The sequence below is a fragment of the Capra hircus genome, chromosome 25, assembly GCF_001704415.2.
Source record: "Capra hircus breed San Clemente chromosome 25, ASM170441v1, whole genome shotgun sequence".
In the NCBI taxonomy this organism is placed as follows: Eukaryota; Metazoa; Chordata; class Mammalia; order Artiodactyla; family Bovidae; genus Capra; species Capra hircus.
The window spans coordinates 2,892,478-2,913,200 of record NC_030832.1 but is presented as its reverse complement, the minus strand read 5'-3'; the positions used below and the strand labels follow the sequence as shown (position 1 = coordinate 2,913,200).

Below are 20,723 nucleotides of genomic sequence, written 5' to 3'. Positions count from 1 at the left end.
CAGACACCTAGTCGTCTATGGTCGTGCGCCTGAGGTGGGGTCAAGACTGGCCCAGGGCCATTGGTTTTCTCAAGTCAACAAAAAAAAAGCAGTGTGTCCAGGACAGACACTTACCATCTCGTTGCTCAGTCCGTATGCAGCTTGGAAGTCAAAGGTAGTGGCCGAGCCAGGAACCACAGAACTCTGGAGCAGAGACCCTGCGACTACGATCCTACAGCAGCAGACACGAGAGAAAGTCCCCTCGAGCCCAGGGTGTGACACACTCTGCACTTGCACCTTGGGTCCTGGCCTGTCCCCCCAGCTCATCTGGGTCTGCTGAATGTCACACAACCTCAACCACGCTCAAATGCCACTGTGGAGTTGGTCGGGCCCCAGCTCAATGTTGCCCCAGACTGCACACCACTGACCAACCTCCATTATCTGCCAGTGTCGTATTCTCCCTAAATGTGCTCCAACCCAAAACTAAGAAATGCTTTTCCTAAGTCAGGAGGGTGAGCGTCTGGTCTTGGGAAGCACTTCTGAAGCTAGTCGCAGAGGCACCCCGCTCACCTGTCATAGGCGCAGTTTGTGGACGTAGCCGTGGTGTCAGCACTGTCAGGAATCAGCCACTGGAAGGTAGAGCTCGTGCGCAGGCGGATGGATGACCACTCCGAGGAGGTCACGTAGCTGCAGTCAGCGTTGAAATCGCCCATCAACATGATGTCCTGCCAGGAGACAGCCACAGGTTGGCCCAGGGCATGATGCATGATGGAGGCCCCCAGAGCCCAAAGCAGGGAGCGGGGGGGCTCACGTTCAAGTCCCACTTCTGCTGGACATCCAGATAGACGTCGTAGAGAGAATTAATCTCAGCCACTGCATCTGATGGGGCCGAGTGCAGGGGAACAATGGCAAATTCCTTGACCTCTGTGGAGACAGCAGAGCGGGTGTTGGCTGGGGTGGAGGACAACTGAGACACCCCCCCCCCCGGGGTGGACGTCTTCCTAAGCAACTTCAGTGCAAGACCAAAGGGGCTGTGGGGTGCAGCGCAAGGCCAGCGCGTCCGGGGCGGGCGCACTCACTGGTGGAGGGGGATGAGAACTTGACCACAGCGGGCTCCCGGCTGAAGCTGTCGTTCCCGCAGGACTCGCAGCCGTCGTCGTACTGGTAGGTGTCCAGCACGGACACCTTGTTGGGTCTGCAGAAGGCCAGGCCGGAGGGTGGTCAGCCTGGGCTCAGGCAGCACACAGACCCACTGGCACAGAGCTCCCACCAAGGCCTCCTGCCTCTGCATGGGCTCAGGCCTCGAGGGGCACAGCCCAGCTCAGACCCCTGCTCTGGGGGCCCCAGTTCCTGCCCCCAAACCCGAGGGGAGGGGCCCACGGGCTCTAGGCGACATTGCAGCCTCCTGTGTGCCCGTGAGGCAGAGGCCTGCAGCGTTACCTGAACACAAAGAGGTAGCGCTCCTTGTAGCTGTTGCGGCCCAGCGGCTCACTGACCACGTAGTGGTAGGAGTTTGGGTCATCCCTGGATTGAGGAGACAAACGTCCCAGTCAGGAGTTTGTGGTGGGGCGAGTCCCAGGGACCTACCCCACACCTGTGTCCCTGAGGCTGGGCTCCCCCCGGGCCTCCTGGGACTCCACTTCACCCACTGGTTGAGATCGTCCAGGAGCTTCCCCACGGCCACCAGGTGGCTGTCTCTGACCTCCTGGATGAGGGCGATGTCGTAACGACGCAGGATCTGGGGACAAGGCCACGGTGTTGCTGAGCAGGCAGGCGGAGACCGATGTGTCTGAGCCTGCCTGCTGTGGGTCCCAGGGCTGAGCTGCTGCCCTCGCCCCGGGCACTCCCTGTCACAGCCTGGCCTGGGACCCTAACACCAGCCAGGAACACCATAGCAGTAACAAGGGGCCTGTCCCCCAACAGGTGGGCTGAGACCTTGATGCCCCCATCACCACCACTGCCAGTCACCCTCAGGACTGACCACCGGCCCAGGATTCCAAGGGCCTGTTAGCCCACCTCCAGCTTCCCCACCCTGAGGGCCCTGGGGACAGATCTGGACTTACCCGCACAATATAGCTGGAGAGCGTGGCATTGGACATCTTGGTCTCCCCGAAGGTGCGGATGTTGAAGGCAGCTATCTTCAAGGACAGGCCCAGCTGCAGCAAGCCAGCGAGGGCGAGCAGCAGCCCTGTTAGCCTGGTGCCCCTCATCCTGGAGCAGGAGGGAGAGCCACGTGTGGGCTGGGGCGGCACACCGGGCACCCTTTCCTCCCTGAGCCCAGCTGGACAGAAAAAGACCAGGGCGAGAGCCAGATGCTAAGGACCACGTAATCGGCCCTAGATCTCCTCATTCCTCACCCGCCTGCAGATGAGCTGCACGAGGGTTGCCAGCCCAGGAAGCCCCTGGCACTGTAGTGCCAGCTCACTGCCCATAAAGGGCAGACACCCCCTCCACGGGACTGGCTAGGGTTCTCACGGTCAGGCGTCCTCCACCTATGGACCACAAGTCACCCAGCCTTTGGGGCACCGGGCACACTCACCTGAAACCTTTCACAAAGAATTCTGCCAAGAATTGGTATCCTTCAGTACCGATTTTCTCCTTTGGCTGCTTAAATAATACTCACGAAGTGCTGAGCTGCTGCAGCTCTGCACAGGAATGCTCGTCCCACCTGGGGTTTTAAAGGTTCAGGCAGCTGTGCCCTTTCCCAGGGCATCACCTGGAGGACACGGAACAATAGCCCTGCCTGTGCGCCTTTCTCAGCAGGTGGGTGACTGGCATGTGTTTATTTTGAGAGGCACAGGTCCTTGCTTCTGTAAAAAGCACCTGATGATATTTGCACTTGATTTTAAAAAGTCATTCAACACAGCCAAAGGCTCTCTGGCTTTTGCACGTTGCTCTCCCAGGGATGGGGAGCAGGTGCCCTCGAGGGCAGGGCCCCAGGAACACTCCAGCTGCAGGATCTGAGGTGACCTTGGTGCCAGCACAAAGCTCAACTGTGCCTGTTGCAAATGGAGCCCATGGCGGCGGCTCTGTTTCAGAAACCCCTCTTCCCAACTCCAGCTTTCCCTGTGGGGGCTTCAGGGCGGTGGGCATCAGGAAGGGGCAGGGGCTGCAGAGCCCACCTTAACTGCTAGCAACGGAGAGCCTGTGTGTCCAGGCGCAGGTGACAGGAGCAAGTCACAAGAACACAGTCAGGCAGCAGATCAGGGTCAGGCCTTGGGTCCAGTCATTTCTTCTTGGAATCCTTTGCCTTCCCATTTGTATTCACTTCCTGTGGCCGTTGCAACAAGTCACTACAAACTTGATGGCTTAAAACTGTAAGAAACTTACTGTCTAATAATTTCAGAGGTCAGAGATCCAAATCACTGCCCTGAGCTGAAATCAAAGTGTCACAGGCTGCACACCCTCTGGAGGTTCTGGGAGGCCCTTCCACCCTCTTCAGCTTCTGGAGGCTCCTGGTGTCCTTGGCTGTGGCCGCATCAGTTCATTGCCTTCTGTGTCAATTCTTCCCCCTCAGAGAAGTAGTTGAGTGAGTGTAGGGTCCTCCCAGATAATCTGGGACCATCTCCATATCATGAGATCCTTTTTTGCTGTGTGATGTTTCCAGGGATTAGGACATGGGTGTATTGGAGGGAGGGTGGCATATTCAGCCCATCACCCCATCAATGGGGGCTCTGCCCCATTAGGGAGAGGCTGTGGTCTCCAACAACAGCTCTGCAAGTAGGAAGCCTGGGTCCCTCCCTGGAATGGAAGGGCCTTGCTGTGGCGGGTGTGTGAGGTGTGTGTGTGCAGGGCTACAGGGAACTGGGGTTCAGGGAGCAGGAGTAGCCTGAGAAGAGCAGTCTTCAAGGACCAAGGTCAAAATCACAGAAGTGTCATGAAGGAGGAGGACACAGGGGATTAAAAACAACTCAGAAAGTAAACCAAGACCAGAACCCCCTGAAGTAATGAGAACATGCTGATGGACAGCTCTGGCCATCAGCAGGAGTGCTAGTCAGCTTGAATCGGCATCTACAATGCAGGTCTCATGGCCTTGCCCTCAGGCTGCCAGGAGCCTCCCTGTAGCCTTATGCAAAGGTTGGATTGCTGACTCTCCTGTTTAAAATCTCCAAGACTGCAAGAGGATCAAAATCAAGATTCTAACCACTAACCAAGACCAACAATGCATCCAGAACAGGTGCCTTCCTTCCATGATTTCTTCCCTGGACACACAGGTGCAGATCTTTGAGGGGAGCATGGGAATAAACCAGTATGTGGCACAGCCATGGCTCACACAGAGGGTACCTGGACCCCCCCAGTTTTCAGGGACACAGGCACCTCATCAAGCAAACACTGCCCCTTACGTGCCAAGGAGTGCCCTCTCTCACCAACCTGCCAGAAAAAAGGTCCCAACTATGGCCTCACTTGCACCAAGTGCCCAACTCTGCTGCCACACCAGTGGGCCTCAGTTAGGCCCACAAGAGAGGCAGGCAGCTCAGCCCGGGAAGAGCCCAGCCAAGAGTCAGAGGTGTGGGGCCCAGTCCAGGCTCACCCACTGCACCTTCAACCACTCTGAACTTCAATATCTTCAACTCTAAATAAAATGGGGATAAATCCATCACTGCTTTCCTCTTAAGTTTGTCTTAAGGATCAATAGATAGAACAAAAACATCATCTCACATCTTAAAACTTCATCCTATCCTAGACCACCACTTCCCTGGTGGTGTAGTGGCTAAGACTCCACGCTCCCCACATAGAGGGTCCTGGTCTGATCCTTGCATGCTAAGACATGCAGGCAAAAAAAAAAAAAACACCCAGTGAGCACCCCCAAGAACTTGGGGGTGGAGGGGCGTGACTTGCACACCAGCAGTGGCCCAGGAGACAAAGGTCCACAGGCCCAGGGGCAAGAAGCGCACGGAGGCGCCTGCGGTGAACCTGCGGGATGCATTTTACTTTGGGGGAAAACGGTGACGCTAACCATCTCCCAACACTCCAGCGTTTCAATATGACATCTTGAGACATTGCTTTGTGTGGTTTCATGTCTGCAAAGCTAGGTTTCTGGCAGTCACTGAAAAGGCAATTACTGTGTAAGTCAATACGGAAAAGGCAACAAGGGTAACCATGTCCAGTTTGATTCCAAAATTCAAGAAGAGCCTGACAGGCAAACGTTCCACTCCTAAGTAATTACGGTTACTTAAAAATGCAATGAAAAAAATTTATGTTTACATTATTTTCCAAATATCTATTATAAGTTGTTAAGATATAAATACTGTACTTAAACTGTTTGGATTTAACTATTTAAAAATGATACTGTTACTTCTTTGGCCTGTGGGTCCCTTAAAATATTTACTGACCTTAACTAGGGGTACTCTCAGAGTCTGGGACCCTCTAACACACACAATGGGGGTGCCCCCTCCCACGATGGCCCTCGCCTGCCCAGACGCCAGACGCCTCAGGCTCACCTGGGTCCCTGCTTTCCCTCAGCTCCACCCACTCTGGTTCTGCAGCGCCTGTGCCTGCCCTTCCCCGAACACAAGCAAACCCGCCCACTGGTCTCCTCGCTCCCAGAAACTCCCCACAGTCCAGTCTCCACACAGCCCCCCACATCTTGTGAATCAGATCACCCTATTCCCCTGCTTAGACTCTGTCATGGGTTCCTCCTGTCCTTTAGGGGAAAGCAGGCACCTACCAGGGGCTGGGTGATGCAAGCTCAGGGCCCCACTCTGCCCCCAGGGCTGCCCAGGCTCCGCTCACGGTGCCACCTCAGGAAGGTCACCCTCCCCCGACCTGACCCTGCCACCAGCATGGTCCCAGTGTCACCTTTTCCGTGACCCTTATCACTGGTTTTCTTTTAGTGTGTTTGCTCTTACCTGCTTATACTCACTGAAGGCCAGCCTCTACTATTAATAGAATATAAGCTGCACAGGAGCAGGGACCTCGTCTGTCTCATCCCTGAAAGATGCCTGAAGGGCAGAGGCCCTGTGCTCGCCTGCCCCCCACCTCCCACGAGAGGACGTCCCGTCCTCACGGACCCCCCCGCCGAGAGAACCTGGCAAGGCCTCCTGTCCTGAAGCACAGGGGACACTGCAGGGCGTCCAGGCGGCTTCTTGATGCTCGGCCTGAACTCATCAGAAGCTCCCAGGAGCCAGTGGCTGTTGTGCCCGCCCTCAGCCAGGTCTGACGTGGATCCCTTCTCTCCTCTCAAGAGGGGTGCTCGCCGGCTCCAAGACAGCACTCTGAGGATGAAGGGGCTTCCAACTTTTACCCGAGACAGTCAGTGTCTCTGCTGGGACACTGCTCTAATCGGGGTCCAACAGACGGTGTAGCTCAGCACTCATCACTCAGCTCAGCCACTGGCCTTGGCCCATGACCCCACCTTAGCTCACCATCCCTCGTGAATTTATTTCTGTTCATTATAAGGAAACCATTAACCCAGGACGGAAAGTTTCTCAGAACAGCATGTGCATAAATTACTATCATCCACAACAGTTTCAGAGTCACGCTCAGCACAGCCCCGACCCTGCCCCCTCACCCAGCTACGCCAGTGCCCACTGTGCCACTGCCAGAGACCACACCTGGGCTCCGTGGCCCACCGGCCTGGGGGCCAACATGCACACCTTCTGCACGTCACAGACAAGCCTCCCCTGGCTCCTCATCCCACCAGAGGCATTTTCCAGGGTGTGTGCTGTGAAGACTGGCATACCTTTAGCCTGAGCCCATGAACAAACAGGTTCAGGTTCCAACGCCTGAGGCCCTGAGAGATTTAACGAGAGTCACGGGGCTCCACTGACTAGACGCCCAGTGAGCTAGTACCATTTCCAACAAGGCAGAGTGAAGAGCGTCCCCTGAATGTCCAAGCCCCCTCAGTCTCTCCCAAGCACAGAACGCCTCCTCAGCAGGCTCTCCCCAATCCAACGGGTCTCCAGAAGGGTTCAGAGTCCAAGACAGTGTGGGTAGTAGCGGCCAGTCATGGCAGGGTCTACAGAGAGATTTTCTACTGATTTATCTTCCAGTTCACTGGTCCTTTCTTCACCTGTCTCTCATCTACTTTTAAATCCACCTAATTGAATTTTAAATTTGCTACTGTACTCTTCTCTTTTAGAATTTTCAATCTTTTATGAATTCTAATTCTCTGTGAAACTCTCCATTTTACCTGCTTCAATGTTAATCAGTTATTTTAAACTCTATGTCTGCCAACTCCAGCATCTTAATCTTCCATGGGTCTCTCACTCTTTCCTTTCTGTCCCATTTATCAGGGTATGTAGCGACTAGACGCAGAGTCAGGCGATGTGTGTGACATGACAGACCGGGGAGGCCGGGACAGTGTCTCCCTCCAGGGGGCAGCGGAGAGGGCCGGCCACTCAAAGTCTAAGCAGAGAGACTGGCATTTTTAGGGCTGTTCCTCCTGGCAGGCTCTCAACTCTCCCTGGCACCATGAAACTGCCGAAGACCCAGCTCTGCTCCATACGCACCTTCTGCCTCTCTGGCCTGCTCCCTCTCAGGGATCTCTGCCCTCAGATCCCACTGCCTCCACAGCTCCCAAGCCCCCAGAGCTCAGTCTCTCCAACCCCACAAGATTACCTGGGGCTTCGCTGGGTTCTCTGCCTCTGGGCAGCTGCCCCTGCCCAGCCCCCAACAGAGAGGCTGGTGTAGGAGGCAGACTCACCTCTTCAAGCTCCCCTCTGTGTTGCGGGTCCCAGGGTGGCGCTCCAGTCCTTTGAGCAGGTGCCTTGAGTCCTCGGCAGGACCGGTCTGCTGTGAGCAATTCCATAGCCAGAAGCAGTCTGTTTGTTACCTGGAATGCATCACTGAAGTAGAGAGCTGGAGGCTCTGGTGGGTAACTAGGCAAGCTGGTCTGACTAGCAGGCTGTGCGTGGACATCTCTGAGGTAAAAAGCAAGAGAATGCAAGCCAATGAGAGAAGATCAGAAGGAAACAGACCATCCTCTCTGCCCAACCACGTCTTTGGGACTGAAGATCTCTGTATCCTGTTTGAAACCTAGAGTGTTTGTTCTCACCACCCCAGTCCTAAAGGTGAAGATGGCGCAGGGCGTGCTCCACGGGCTGTCCTGCAGCCCCTCAGAGAACGGCAACACCTGTCCTGAGCTGAGGTTCACCACCTCGCTCCTAGAGAAGGGGCCTTGGGGCCTGCAGGCGGCCAGCTCCAAGCCTCTTTCCTCTCTGGCGACTCGGGGGCAGGTGGCGATGCTATTTTCTGAAAACTCCAAGTACCTGCTGTGCTTCTCCTGGGACCAGCCTGGGGCTTCTCTACAGACACTAGAGTGTTTCACACTGACGGTCTCCACACAGGTGTCCCACGGCTCCCGCGTCAGGGCCTCTGCGCTGCTCCTACCCCCAGACCGCAGGGCTCGCCCCTCCCTTGACTTGAGCCTCTGCCCAGACGCCACCCACTGCGGCACCCCACTCAGCAGCAGGCTTCGTCCCATCACTGTCTCCCTGCTCACTCTCTCCTGCCCACGGTCACAGCCAACAACCGCTGTACACTCAGCCTCATCCCCTGGGGCCGAGGCAGCAGCACCTGAGCACGGCCTGGCTGAGTGACAAGATGGCCAGTCAGCAGCCTGCTGGACAGAACCAGGGCTGTAGCTGCTGCAGCCTCTTCAGCCCATTTAAGTGTGAGCATCTCACCCAAGAGGAACCCAACGTGGTCCTCCCAGACGACTGAGTAAAGGAAGCTTCTGCACTGGGCCAGGCTCCTCGGCCTGGCAGAGATGTCCGCCTCCTCGGGAACTGCAGGGCTCTGGGCAGTGGCACTGATCTCACCCCATGTCTATACCAGCATAGAAAACACGTCCACTTACCTGTGAGGCTGGCTTTCCAGACGCTTTCCCCCAGGGCCTGCATAAAAGCACAGTCGCGGGTCAAGGGACAGGGTCTCAGGCAGGAGCAGCGATGACCTCAGGAGACCAGGAATGAGTCCAGTCCGGCTCATTCCGGCCAAAGCCAGAGTGGCCTGAGGTGGGTGGCCTTGTCGGTCTGGGTCCCCAGTGCCCAAAGACTGCTGAAGTCGTAGCAGGCCGCAGAGGCAGCCTGTGCAAATGCCTTGATAACCGGTTGTTTCCTCACTTGGGCTCCTATGAGGAGACACTGATCTTCACAGGAGCCTCAGCCCACAAATGACACGGCACAGGAAGCTTCTAAAATGCAAATCTGTTGCAGGAACAAAGCAAGCTGCCACCATGTCACTTCCTCAAGGCCTGTGCCATCTCGCTGGTCCCATTCACACGTGCCTAGTTTAAAAAGAAGGAAAAGGGGAGCGTTAATAATGTCAGCTGAGCGATAGGACACCCAGCTGTCCTGAAGTTTCATCAAGCTCCTGACAGGCTGTTTCATGTGTGTGCTTTACTCACTTTTTCAAGACAGAGTAAGAGGGGCCCCTAAACAATCAGGAGACCAGGCAAGAGGCAGTGTGATGTGTCTTCAGCCAATGCGTGAGCGCGAGACAAGGATCTGAGAGGGGAGGGAGACCAAGACCCCGGGCCCAGTGGTGCGGGGTGGAGGGCCCGCGCAGGGCACCCGTGCAGCTCGAGGGATCTCAGCTCCTTGAGCAGGGAGCGAGCCCAGGCCCATGGCAGTGACGGTGTCACGTTTTCCCCACTGGACCTCCAGGGAGCTCGGGGCTCCGTGACCAGCCACAGCCGACGTGGGTTCCAGGCTACAGTGCAGGGAAGGGAAACAGACCCAGCTGTCCTGTGCGTGGAGGAGACACGGGGAGGTCAGGGAGGCCCAAGTGGCTAGAATGTGTGGAACAGAACAGTGGGGAGCAGGGACTGTAAAGAAAACAGAGCTCCAGGATCTACAGGGCACCCCCTCAAGCCTTCACCTAAAGACAAGTTTGCACCTGTGTGAGGAAAACTGAGGAGGCTAGAACAAGAATCCCTGGAAAGGAGCGGACAGAACCACCTCCGGAGCTCACACAGAAACAGAAATAAACTGTGCCCCCACAAGCCACCAGGGAACGGCTCCCTCATTCACACAGTACTGCCTGGCATCCCCAGAAGGGCTTCACCCTTAGTAATGAGGCTAAATTATCTGTACACCAAAGGCAGCTCTGGATCACCCTAACACAGCTCAGGAGCAGTTCTCTAAAGGATCAACTGATGACAAGGAACTTAACTGCGTGCCAGAACAAGATAAATACTATTTGAAGGAATACGACAAAACAACATAAATACATAATGTCCAGTATCCAATAAGGAAATGGGCAGGCCTATTGGTCAGGGGACAGAAACCACAAGGTATTTTAAACAAGGAGAGTTTAGCATAAAGAGCTATTAACTATTTATAGGAACTGACTAAAATGAACCAAAAGGTATAAAATACTCTAGGGTGCAGAGAGGATTCAGAGCTGGGAGACAGCAGTTTACGGGATGGTGAAGTTCACCAAGCTGAGAACCATCTGAGATGCTGCCAACACAATCAGCCTGGAAACTGTCTGCAGAGAGTTCTGCACAGCCCCAGGGTGGAAGGGCTGATGAACTCACCAGAAAGCTGCCAGGAGACCAACTCAGGTACCCGCGGAACATGCCTGGCAGTGCCTGTTCCCTTTCAAATATATGAAGAGCCTCATCACTGGCACTCAGGCAAGTGCTGCTGAGTTGGTCGCTAGGACACTGCCTGAGAAGGTGCCACAGAAGCTCTCTAGGGCTCAGCCGATGTCACAGAACAGGAATAAGCAAAGCGCAAAGCACCAGGACACAGGCCCTTTCTCCTTCAGCCCCTCCAATGACAAAGGCTGGCATCAGGCTAGCTGGCAAGGAGGGTAGTAACGCTCCACTAACACAAGCAGGCAATGAAGGGCGGATAGACCAGGCATGTGAAAAAGAAGAAAACATGACTCAGGACCACAGGAAAAAGCAATCAACAACAGCTGACCTCGAAGTGACAGATACAAAGGCATTATCAGACAAGGACACGCTCCGTATGCTCAGGAAAGCAGAGGGGATGTGACCATAAATGAGAAACAGAAACTATAGAAAGGCCTAGATGGAACTTCTAGAGATGATAATAGTATCTGAAATGCAAAACACACAATCTGGGATGAACATCAGATCAACACTGAAAAAGAAGGGCTTTTTCATACAACTCAAAAACAGCAACTGAAAACTGTTCAAATAAAGGCCATAGAGGAAAAAAAGGCATCAGACACTGACAAGCAATCCAATGTACATGAGTTGGAATCCCAGAAAAAGGACAAGGAGGCTCTTTAGTCCTTCTTCATTTTCTGCCATAAGGGTGGTGTTATCTGCCTATCTGAAGTTACTGATATTTCTCCCAGAAATGAAGCTTCTGCTTCATCCAGCCTGGTATTTCACATGATGAACACTGCATATAAGTTGCCTGGATGTACTTCTTTCCCATATGCTCACTACAAAAATGTACACAAAAATGTATCACTACAAAAAATCAACTAAAGGCCAATCGACACACGAAAAGATGCTCAACATCAGTCAGGCATTATTAAAGAAATGCAAATCAAAACTACAAGAGGTATCATCTCACACCAGTCAAAAAGGTCATTATCAAAAAAGTCTTCAAACAGTAAATGACAGAGAGGATGTGGTTGGTGGAATGTAAAATCGATACAGCCACTATGGAGAACAGTAGGAAGATTACTTAAAAAACTGAAACTATCCTATGACCCAGCAATCCTACTACTGGGCATACACACTGACAAAACACAATTCAAAAAGACAGGCACCCCAGTGTTCACAGCAGTCAGGACGTGGAAGCAACCTAGGTGTCCACTGAAAGGTGAATGGATAAAGAAAACTGGAAAATCCACAAATATGTGGAAGTTAAACAACATGCTCTCATACAACCAATAGGTCAAAAAGGAAATCACAAGAAAAATTAGAAAGCACACTGAGACCAATGAAAACACACACCAGAACTTTGGGATGCAGCAAGAGCAGGGCTAAGAGGGAACTTCATAGCTATATATGTTTCCATTAAAAAAGAAGAAAAGTATCAAAGCAGTAGTCTAATTTATACCTTAAGGAAATAAGAGCAACTAAACCAAAGCTAGCAGGAGAAAGGAAATAATAAAAGAGTATAGCATCAATAAACAAAGAAAAGGAGAGTCCAGTTGTATTTCTACACACTAACAATGAAAAGGCAGAGGAACCAGAGATCAAATTGCCAACATCCGCTGGATCATCGAAAAAGCAAGAGAGTTCCAGAAAAACACCTATTTCTGCTTTATTCACTATGCCAAAGCCTTTGACTGTGTGGATCACAACAAACTGTGGAGAATTCTGAAAGAGATGGGAATATCAGACCACCTGCCTCTTGAGAAACCTATATGCAGGTCAGGAAGCAACAGTTAGAACTGGACATGGAACAACAGACTGGTTCCAAATAGGAAAAGGAGTATGTCAAGGCTGTATATTGTCACCCTGCTTATTTAACTTATATGCAGAGTACACCATGAGAAACGCTGGGCTGGAAGAAGCACAAGCTGGAATCAAGATTGCCAGGAGAAATATCAATAACCTCAGATATGCAGATGACACCACCGTTATGGCAGAAAGTGAAGAGGAACAAAAAGTTCCTTGATGAAAGTGAAAGTGGAGAGTGAAAAAGTTGGCTTAAAGCTCAACATTCAGAAAACAAAGATCATGGCATCTGGTCCCATCACTTCATGGGAAATAGATGGGGAAACAGTGGAAACCATGTCAGACTTCATTTTTTTGGGCTCCAAAATCACTGCAGGTGGTGACTGCAGCCATGAAATTAAAATGACCAACCTAGATGGTACATTTAAAAGCAGAGACATTACTTTGCTGACTAAGGTCCGTCTAATCGAGGCTATGGTTTTTCCTGTGGTCATGTACGGATGTGAGAGTTGGACTGTGAAGAAAGCTGAGTGCTGAAGAATTGATGCTTTTGAACTGTGGTGTTGGAGAAGACTCTTGAGAGTCCCTTGGACTGCAAGGAGATCCAACCAGTCCATTCTGAGGGAGATCAGCCCTGGGATTTCTTTGGAGGGAATGATGCTGAAGCTGAAACTCAAGTACTTTGGCCACCTCATGCGAAGAGTTGACTCACTGGAAAAGACTCTGATGCTGGGAGGGATTGGGGGCAGGAAAAGGGGACAACAGAGGATGAGATGGCTGGATGGCATCACTGACTCAATGGACGTGAGTCTGAGTGAACTCCGGGAGTTGGTGATGGACAGGGAGGCCTGGCGTGCTGCGATTCATGGGGTCGCAAAGAGTCGGACACGACTGAGCGACTGAACTAAACAATGAACAATCCTGAAAGGAAATTAGGAAAACAATTCCACTAAAATAGCATCAAAAGATTTAAAATACTTGGGAATAAACTTAACCAAGAAAGTGAAAGACTTAACACACTGAAAAGTAAGCATCATTGCTGAAAGGAATAGAAAAAGAACACACGAAGACACAGAAAGACGCCATACCTCACGGGCTGGAAGCTTTAATCAGATGTTCAGCTCAGTTCAGTCGCTCAGTCGTGCCCAACTCCTTGTGACACCATGAATCGCAGCACACCAGGCCTGCACTACCCAAAGTGATCTACCTATTTATGCAATCCCTATCAAAATCTCAGTGACTTTTTTTTCACAGAAATAGAAAAACCTATCTTATCGTTTTCCATATGGAATATCAAAGGAACTCCCCCACCCGCCGAAGTATTCAAAACCACCTTGAAAAAGGACAAAGTTGGAGGTCTCACACTCCCTGACTTCAAAACTTTGTCCAAAGCTACAGTAATCAAAACAGCGTGATACTAGCATAAAGACAGACGCACAAAGTGCACAACGTTGGGACTGGCAGGGATTTCTTGGATATGACACCAAAATCACCCACAAAACAAAATACAGCTAAATTGGATTTCATTAAAATTAGAAACTTTTGTGCAAAGGACCTATCACAAAAGTGAAAAGACAACCACAAAAGGGGAGAAAACACCTGGAAATCATTTATCCCATTAGAGTCTGGTATTCAGAATATATAGAGAACTCCTACAACTCAACAACAAAAATCAAACAACCAAATTTTTTAAATGGGAAAAGAAAAAAACTTTTTATAACGGGCAAAGGACTTGAATAGACATTTCTCCAAAGATAAGCAAACGATCAATAAACACATGGAAAATGATGAGAGAACTGCAAATCAAAACTGTGACAAACTATCACTATCTTCCCATTAGAATGGCTACTATATTTTAAAATTGTAAGTTTTATAAGGATGTGGAGAAACTGGAATCCTTATGCACCACTGATAGGGATGCAAAATGGTACAGCCAGAGCAGAAGACAGTATTGAGATTCTTCAAAAAAATTACACAGAATTACTATGATCCAGCAACTTCACTCCAAGGTACCCAGAAGAACAGAATGATGAGAAAGTTCTGAAAATGGATACTGTGTGGGTAGTGGCGATGGTTGTACCACAACGTGAAAGCATTTAATGTCACTGAACTGTACACTTAAAAATGGTTAAAACTGTAAATTTTATACATAAATTTTATCACAATGAAAAACCATACAGCTAACAGTATACTTAATGGGAGAAATTAAATGCTTTCTCACTAAGATCAGGAAGAAGGTAAGAATGTCTATTTTTACCACTCCCATGCATCATCATACTGGAAGTCCTAGGTAACACAACAAGAAAAGGAGATTAAAGTTACACAAATCAAAAAGGAAGAAATAAAATAACATGACATGAATTATCTATGTAGAAAATACCAAAGAATCAACAACAATTAAAAAAAACCTCCTCGAACTAATAAATTACTATGACAAGGTTGGAAATATCCGCACGTAAGGAGGTTGGACGTCACCACTCTGTCCTGACAAGCAGTAAAAAGCTGAACTGACTGAAAATCAACAACTTTTCTTGGATCCATAAAGAGGAAGACACAGGGCAAATCACTGTCCCCAAGTCTGAGAGACAGACACAGGAATACAAGAACCTTAAATGCACATTACTAAGTGAACAAAGGCAATCTGAAAAGCCCAGCTGCCTGTTTCCCTGGTAACTCAGATGGTACAGCATTTGCTCGCAATGTAGGAGACCCAGGTTCAATCCCTGGGTCAGGAAGACCCCCTGGAGAAGGAAATGACAATCCACTCCAGTACCCTTGCCTGGAAAATTCCATGGACAGAGGAGCCTGGCAGTCTACAGTCCATGGAGTCACAAAGAGTCAGACACGACTGAGCAACTCACACACACACACACACACACACACACACACACACACACACACATCTGAGTGTGATCAAGGGAGGGTGGGACACAAACACACACACACCCCCATCTGAGTGTGATCAAGGGAGGGCGGGACACACACACACACACACACCCCATCTGAGTGTGATCAAGGGAGGGTGGGACGGACACACACACACACACCCCATCTGAGTGTGATCAAGGGAGGGTGGGACACACACACACACACACACACTCACCATCTGAGTGTGATCAAGGGAGGGCGGGACTCCCGTATTCTGCCCAGCCCCTAACTCAGAGGCGAGCTGAGTGGACCCCAGGCTGCTGCCTTCCCTCTCCCAGCTTACCACTGTTCTATCCACAGCTCTATAGCCCTGCCTTAGACATTTTTGCCTGGGGTAGAAATAGGCCAGAAAGCACCGACTCCTAATTTCCTCCAAAGGAACTGATTTCATTTGCAACAGACAGGGAATCAGTTCAAGCTCAAAGGTGCTCTCAAGAAAGTAGAGGGTGTGGTGAAAGGTAAGGGACAAAGATGGAGGCTAAACCACAGATGACGACACTACACACTGACAGCACCAGGTAGTCAGTACCTAAATCAGACTGATTATAATCTTTGCAGCCAAAGATGGAGAAGCTCTATACAGTCAGCAAAAATAAGACCTGGAGCTGACAGTGGCTCAGATCATGAAGTCCTTACTGCAAAATTCAGACTTAAAGTAAGTACTAAAAACCACTAGGTCATTCAGGTATGACCTAAATCAAATTTATGATTATACGGTAAAGTGACAAACAGATTCAAGGGGTTAGATCTGACAGAGTGCCTAAAGAACTATGGACAGAGGTTAGTGACACTGGACAGGAGGCCATGATCAAACAGTCCCCAAAAGAAAGGCAAAATGGTTGTCTGAGGAGGCCTTACAAATAGCTGAGAAAAGAAGAAAAACAAAAAGCAAAGGAGAAAAGGAAAGATATACCCATCTGAATGCAGAGTTCCAAAGAATAGCAAGGAGAGAGAAGAAAGCCTTAAGTAAACAATACAAAAAAATAATAATAATAGAGGAAAACAACAGAATGGGAAAGACTAGAGATCTCTTCAAGAAAATTAGAGACACCAAGGGAACATTTCATACAAAGATGGGCTTAATAAAGGACAGAAACAGTAAGGACCTAATAGAAGCAGAATATACTAAGAAGAGGTGGCAAGAATACAAAAAATTGTACAAAAAAAGGTCTTAATGATCCGGATAACCAAGACGGCATTGGTCACTCACCTAGAGCCACATATTCCTAGAGTGTGAAGTCAAGTGAGCCTTAGGAAGCATTACTACAAACAAAGCTAGCAAAGGTGATGGGATTCCAGCTAAGCTACTTCAAATTCTAAAAGATGATACTGTGAAAGTGCTGCGCTCAACATGCCAGCAAATTTGGAAAACTCAGCAGTGGCAACAGGAATGGAAAAGGTCAGTTTTCATTTTGATACCAAAGAAGGGCAACACCAAAGAATGCTCAAACTACCGCACAACTGCACTCATCTCACATGCCAGCAAGGTCACACTCAAAATCCTTCATGCCAGGCTTCAAACAGTATGTGAACCGAGAGAGAACTTCCAGATGTACAAGCTGGATTTAGAAAAGGCAGAGGAACCAGAGATCAAATTGCTAACATCGATGGATAATCGAAAAAGCAAGAGAGTTCCAGAAAAACATCTACTTCTGCTTTATTGACTAGCCAAGGCCTTTCACTAGGTGGATCACAACAAACTGGAAAATTCTTAGAGAGATGGGAATACCAGACCACCTGACCTGCCTCCTGAGAAATCTGAATGCAGGTCAAGAAGCAACAGTTAAAACTGGACATAGAACAACAGACTGGTTCCAAATTGGGAAAGGAGTACATCAAGGCTGTATATTGTCACCCTGCTTATTTAATTTACATGCAGAGTACACCGTGTGAAATGCCAGGCTGGATGAAGCACAAGCTGGAATCAAGATTGCTGGGAGAAATACCAATAACCTCAGATATGCAGATGACACGATCCTTATGACAGAAAGTGAAGAAGAACTAAAAAGCCTCTTGATGAAAGTGAAAGTGGAGAGTGAAAAAGCTGGCTTAGACTTCAATACTCAAAAGAGTAAGATCAGGGCATCCATTCCCATCACTTCATGGCAAATAGATGGGGAACAATGGGACCAGTGACAGGTTTTATTTTCTTGGAATCCAAAATCACGGTGGGGTGACTGCAGCCATGAAATTAAAAGACGCTTGCTCCCTGGAAGGAAAGCCATGACAAACCTAGACAGCGTATTAAAAAGCAGAAATATTACTTGGCCAACAGAAGTCCATTTAAGTCAAAGCTAATGGCTTTTCCAGTAGTCATGTATGAATGTGAGAGCTGGACCATAAAGAAGGCTGAGCGCTGAAGAATTGATGCTTTCCAGTTGTGGTGCTGGAGAATATTCTTCAGAGTCCCTTGGACTGCAAGGAGATCAAACCAATCAATCCTAAAGGAAATCAACCCTGAATATTCATCAGAAGGACTGATGCTGAAGCTGAAGTTCCAATACTTTAGCCACCTGATGCAAAGAGCCCCCTCATTGGAAAAGATCCTGATGCTAGGAAAGATTGAGGGCAGGAGGAGAAGAGGACAATAGAGGACGAGCTGGCTGGATGGCATCATCAACTCAGTGGACATGAATATGAGCAAACTTTGGGAGACAGTGAAGGACAGGGAAGCCTGGCATGCTACAGTTCTTGGGGTTGCAAAGAGTCAGACACGACTGAACAACAAAAACCACATGCTGGCTAGTTTACAAGAGACAATGAGGGAACAGCACAAGCGGGGAGGAGCCATCCTAGGGTTATAAAAAATATCAATAAAATATATCACCGACTTTACAACCTATCCCTTTAAAGAAACCAAAATTTTGTAGGATTAGCTGGTAGAGCAGTTTGGGTATCCTAACTGTGTTTAGACCATTGCAAACAATGGCAGGAACATGGCTGGTGGATAAACAAGGCCCATAAAACAGAAATGGGCCTCAGGGGAAAGAGTTGCCAGTCCAGGCATTATGAGATGAAATTAATTCAATTTTAATGAGAAATGGGATTCAGAGGAACATAATTTAGTAAGTAGAATAAGCAGATTAGAGGGAGTTCTCCTGCAGAAGGAAAGCAAAGGATGGGCATCAGCCTGGAAAGATACAAGACTATAGCAAAGTGGGTCTGGCCAATCCAACAAATAATTTGGGATAATATTCAACATTAGGACCAGCATGGATGGGCCTCTTGACTACTTTAATACAGATGGAGCTGAATAGGCCATGGGACAATGGCCCTCCAAATCCATGGAAGTTCTCCGGGAGCACTTATTATAACCCTGAAATAAACATTAATAATAAATAGCACATAAAAAACCCTACAAGCCAAACTCAATGAACACAGATGCAAAACATTCCTTTAAGAATTATATATGCAACTTCAAACAACAGTTCATTGAAAGATCAATAGTTGGGCTCTGAAGATGGCTGTAGTGGTCGCATACCTTCTGAGTGATAGTCACTCAGTGACGTCCAACTCTTTAGAACCCCATGGACTGTAGCCCGCTAGGCTCTTCTGTCCATGGGATTTTTCCAGGCAAGAATATTGGAGTGGGCTGCCATTTCCTTCTATAGGGGTCTTCCCGACCAAGGGATCGAACCAGGGTCTCCCACATTGCAGGCAGATTCTTTACCTTCTGAGCTACCAGGTAATTCCTTTCATACATTCTGGTTCTTCCCAAATCACTACATAAAACAGTTTTGAAAAACAAATGCTTATGAAACATTTATAACAAAAACAGATGAAAAAGTATCTGCAAGAACCTGAGGCCCCAAAACACAGGTAGATTTATTTTGTATACCTACAATACAGTGTCCACTTTAGATAGATATATAGCCATACCCCACGTGTGATAAGTGCCCATGTTAGAGAAAGCAGAGATAAATAACAGCGTGCCACAATAAATCTGAGATGATGAAAAACCCAAATAATCAACAAGTGTTCACCGAAAAGTATACTGAGCCATTTTGAGAAAAGCCACTGAAACTGGGAATGATTTTGCCTACTCCAATCCGCAGTGTCTACACAAGGGGCCGGTGGAAAGGCCTAGAAGGGTCTAGCATCTATGACTTCTCAAAATTGGTCCACCAAGGGCTTCTGTCCAAGAAGGGTCCCACACTGAGAAGAAACTACTGGCAATGGAATAAAAACAGGGCAGGAAGCAGACAATAAAGATGAAAAAAAAGAGAGGGTCCAGATAAAAGTGGGTGAGGGAAACAAAACTGAAATCTCAGAAAGTCATTATTTTTCTTTTTAACAACGCCTGAACACAACAGAAGAGAGAGCTCTGAAAAGAAAGGAAAGCTATCTGAATCAAGCTTCCTTCTAACAGTTCAGGAAAAATGAATACACCCAAAAATGAAGTGTAATGATGTGAAACACCATATAATATTACTATAAGGAAAAAGAAATTGAAGAGCAAAATAACATCCCTGCAAACAAAAAAGCATGTCAGGAGGAGGACACACTCCAAAAAACAGATCAGAACTGTAATATACTATTTCAAAATAAGCTTAAAATCACTAAGAATATTATACAAGCCATGAACGAACATCGTAACTCAGGTTTTCAAAAATTCAGAAATGAAGAGACAATTTAAGAATTAGAAACAAAAGGAAAAATTCATTTCAGAAATAAACGTTAAAGTAGAAGAACAAGAAAGCAAACACAATGAACACTAACTCATGAGGAACAGCCAAGAGTTTTCCCACAATGGAAACCCTCGTGGCTCAGCTGGTAAAGAACCCGCCTGCAATGTGGGAGACCTGGGTTCGATCCCTGGGTTGGGAAAACCCCCTGGAGAAGGGAAAGGCTACCCACTGAAGTATTCTGGCCTGTGTAGCTCATGGTGTTGCAAAGAGCTGGACACAACTGAGCGACTTTCACTCACATGAGGAATAGCAGGTTTAAAAAAAGGAAAACTTTAATGAAAAACAAAAATAAACGAAGAAAGATAAAAATTATTTAAGAGAAAGTGACAAATGTTGAAGGCAGGCAAAGAAGAAACCACACACAGACAACAGTCGCTGGGGAGGAAGCTGAGGCCGGAGCAGAGTAAACGCTGGAGACAACAATGAGCGCATGACTCAGAAAGAGATTACCTGCACACATTTCAAATAATTTTCATCAGAATTTCTGTTAACAGTTTATGCAAGAAAATGGAGTCACAGATTTAAGATCTCAAGGAAAAAACTGTGATCTAAGGATTTTCTATCTAGCAAAAGTGACCTTCAAGTATTCACAGCACCAACTGTTCCCAATATGCCAAAACTTAGGGAATATTGTCCTCTTGAGTCCTAAACAAAGACTACACTAGAGAACAAGCAGGAGTGAGTAGAATACATCAACATAAGGAACTGATGAGTCAAATATGTTCCCTGTAGCTCTAAGACTAAACGAGGGTTAGAAGAAAGATAATATTATATAATGGCTACATAATCTG

The 20,723-nt window shown here is 48.6% G+C and overlaps 1 protein-coding gene across 3 annotated transcripts in view; it reads right to left on the bottom strand.

Moving 5' to 3' along the window:
• DNASE1 (deoxyribonuclease 1) overlaps positions 1-20,723 on the bottom strand; it is a 34,083-nt gene that overhangs the window by 399 nt on the left and 12,961 nt on the right. The window contains exons 2-10 of one of the 3 annotated variants that reach the window (XM_018040243.1): positions 8,780-9,208; positions 7,625-7,841; positions 2,043-2,190; positions 1,629-1,717; positions 1,420-1,503; positions 1,059-1,174; positions 791-903; positions 550-704; positions 115-211 (exon numbers count right to left, since the gene is read on the bottom strand). In XM_018040243.1, the coding sequence (XP_017895732.1) occupies positions 115-211; positions 550-704; positions 791-903; positions 1,059-1,174; positions 1,420-1,503; positions 1,629-1,717; positions 2,043-2,189 (801 nt within the window). In that variant the 5' untranslated portion in view covers position 2,190; positions 7,625-7,841; positions 8,780-9,208. Of the gene's footprint in view, positions 1-114; positions 212-549; positions 705-790; positions 904-1,058; positions 1,175-1,419; positions 1,504-1,628; positions 1,718-2,042; positions 2,261-2,518; positions 7,598-7,624; positions 7,842-8,779; positions 9,209-20,723 lie in introns of those variants that run through there. The other 2 variants (XM_013974845.2, XM_005697476.3) reach the window with 2 other exon arrangements.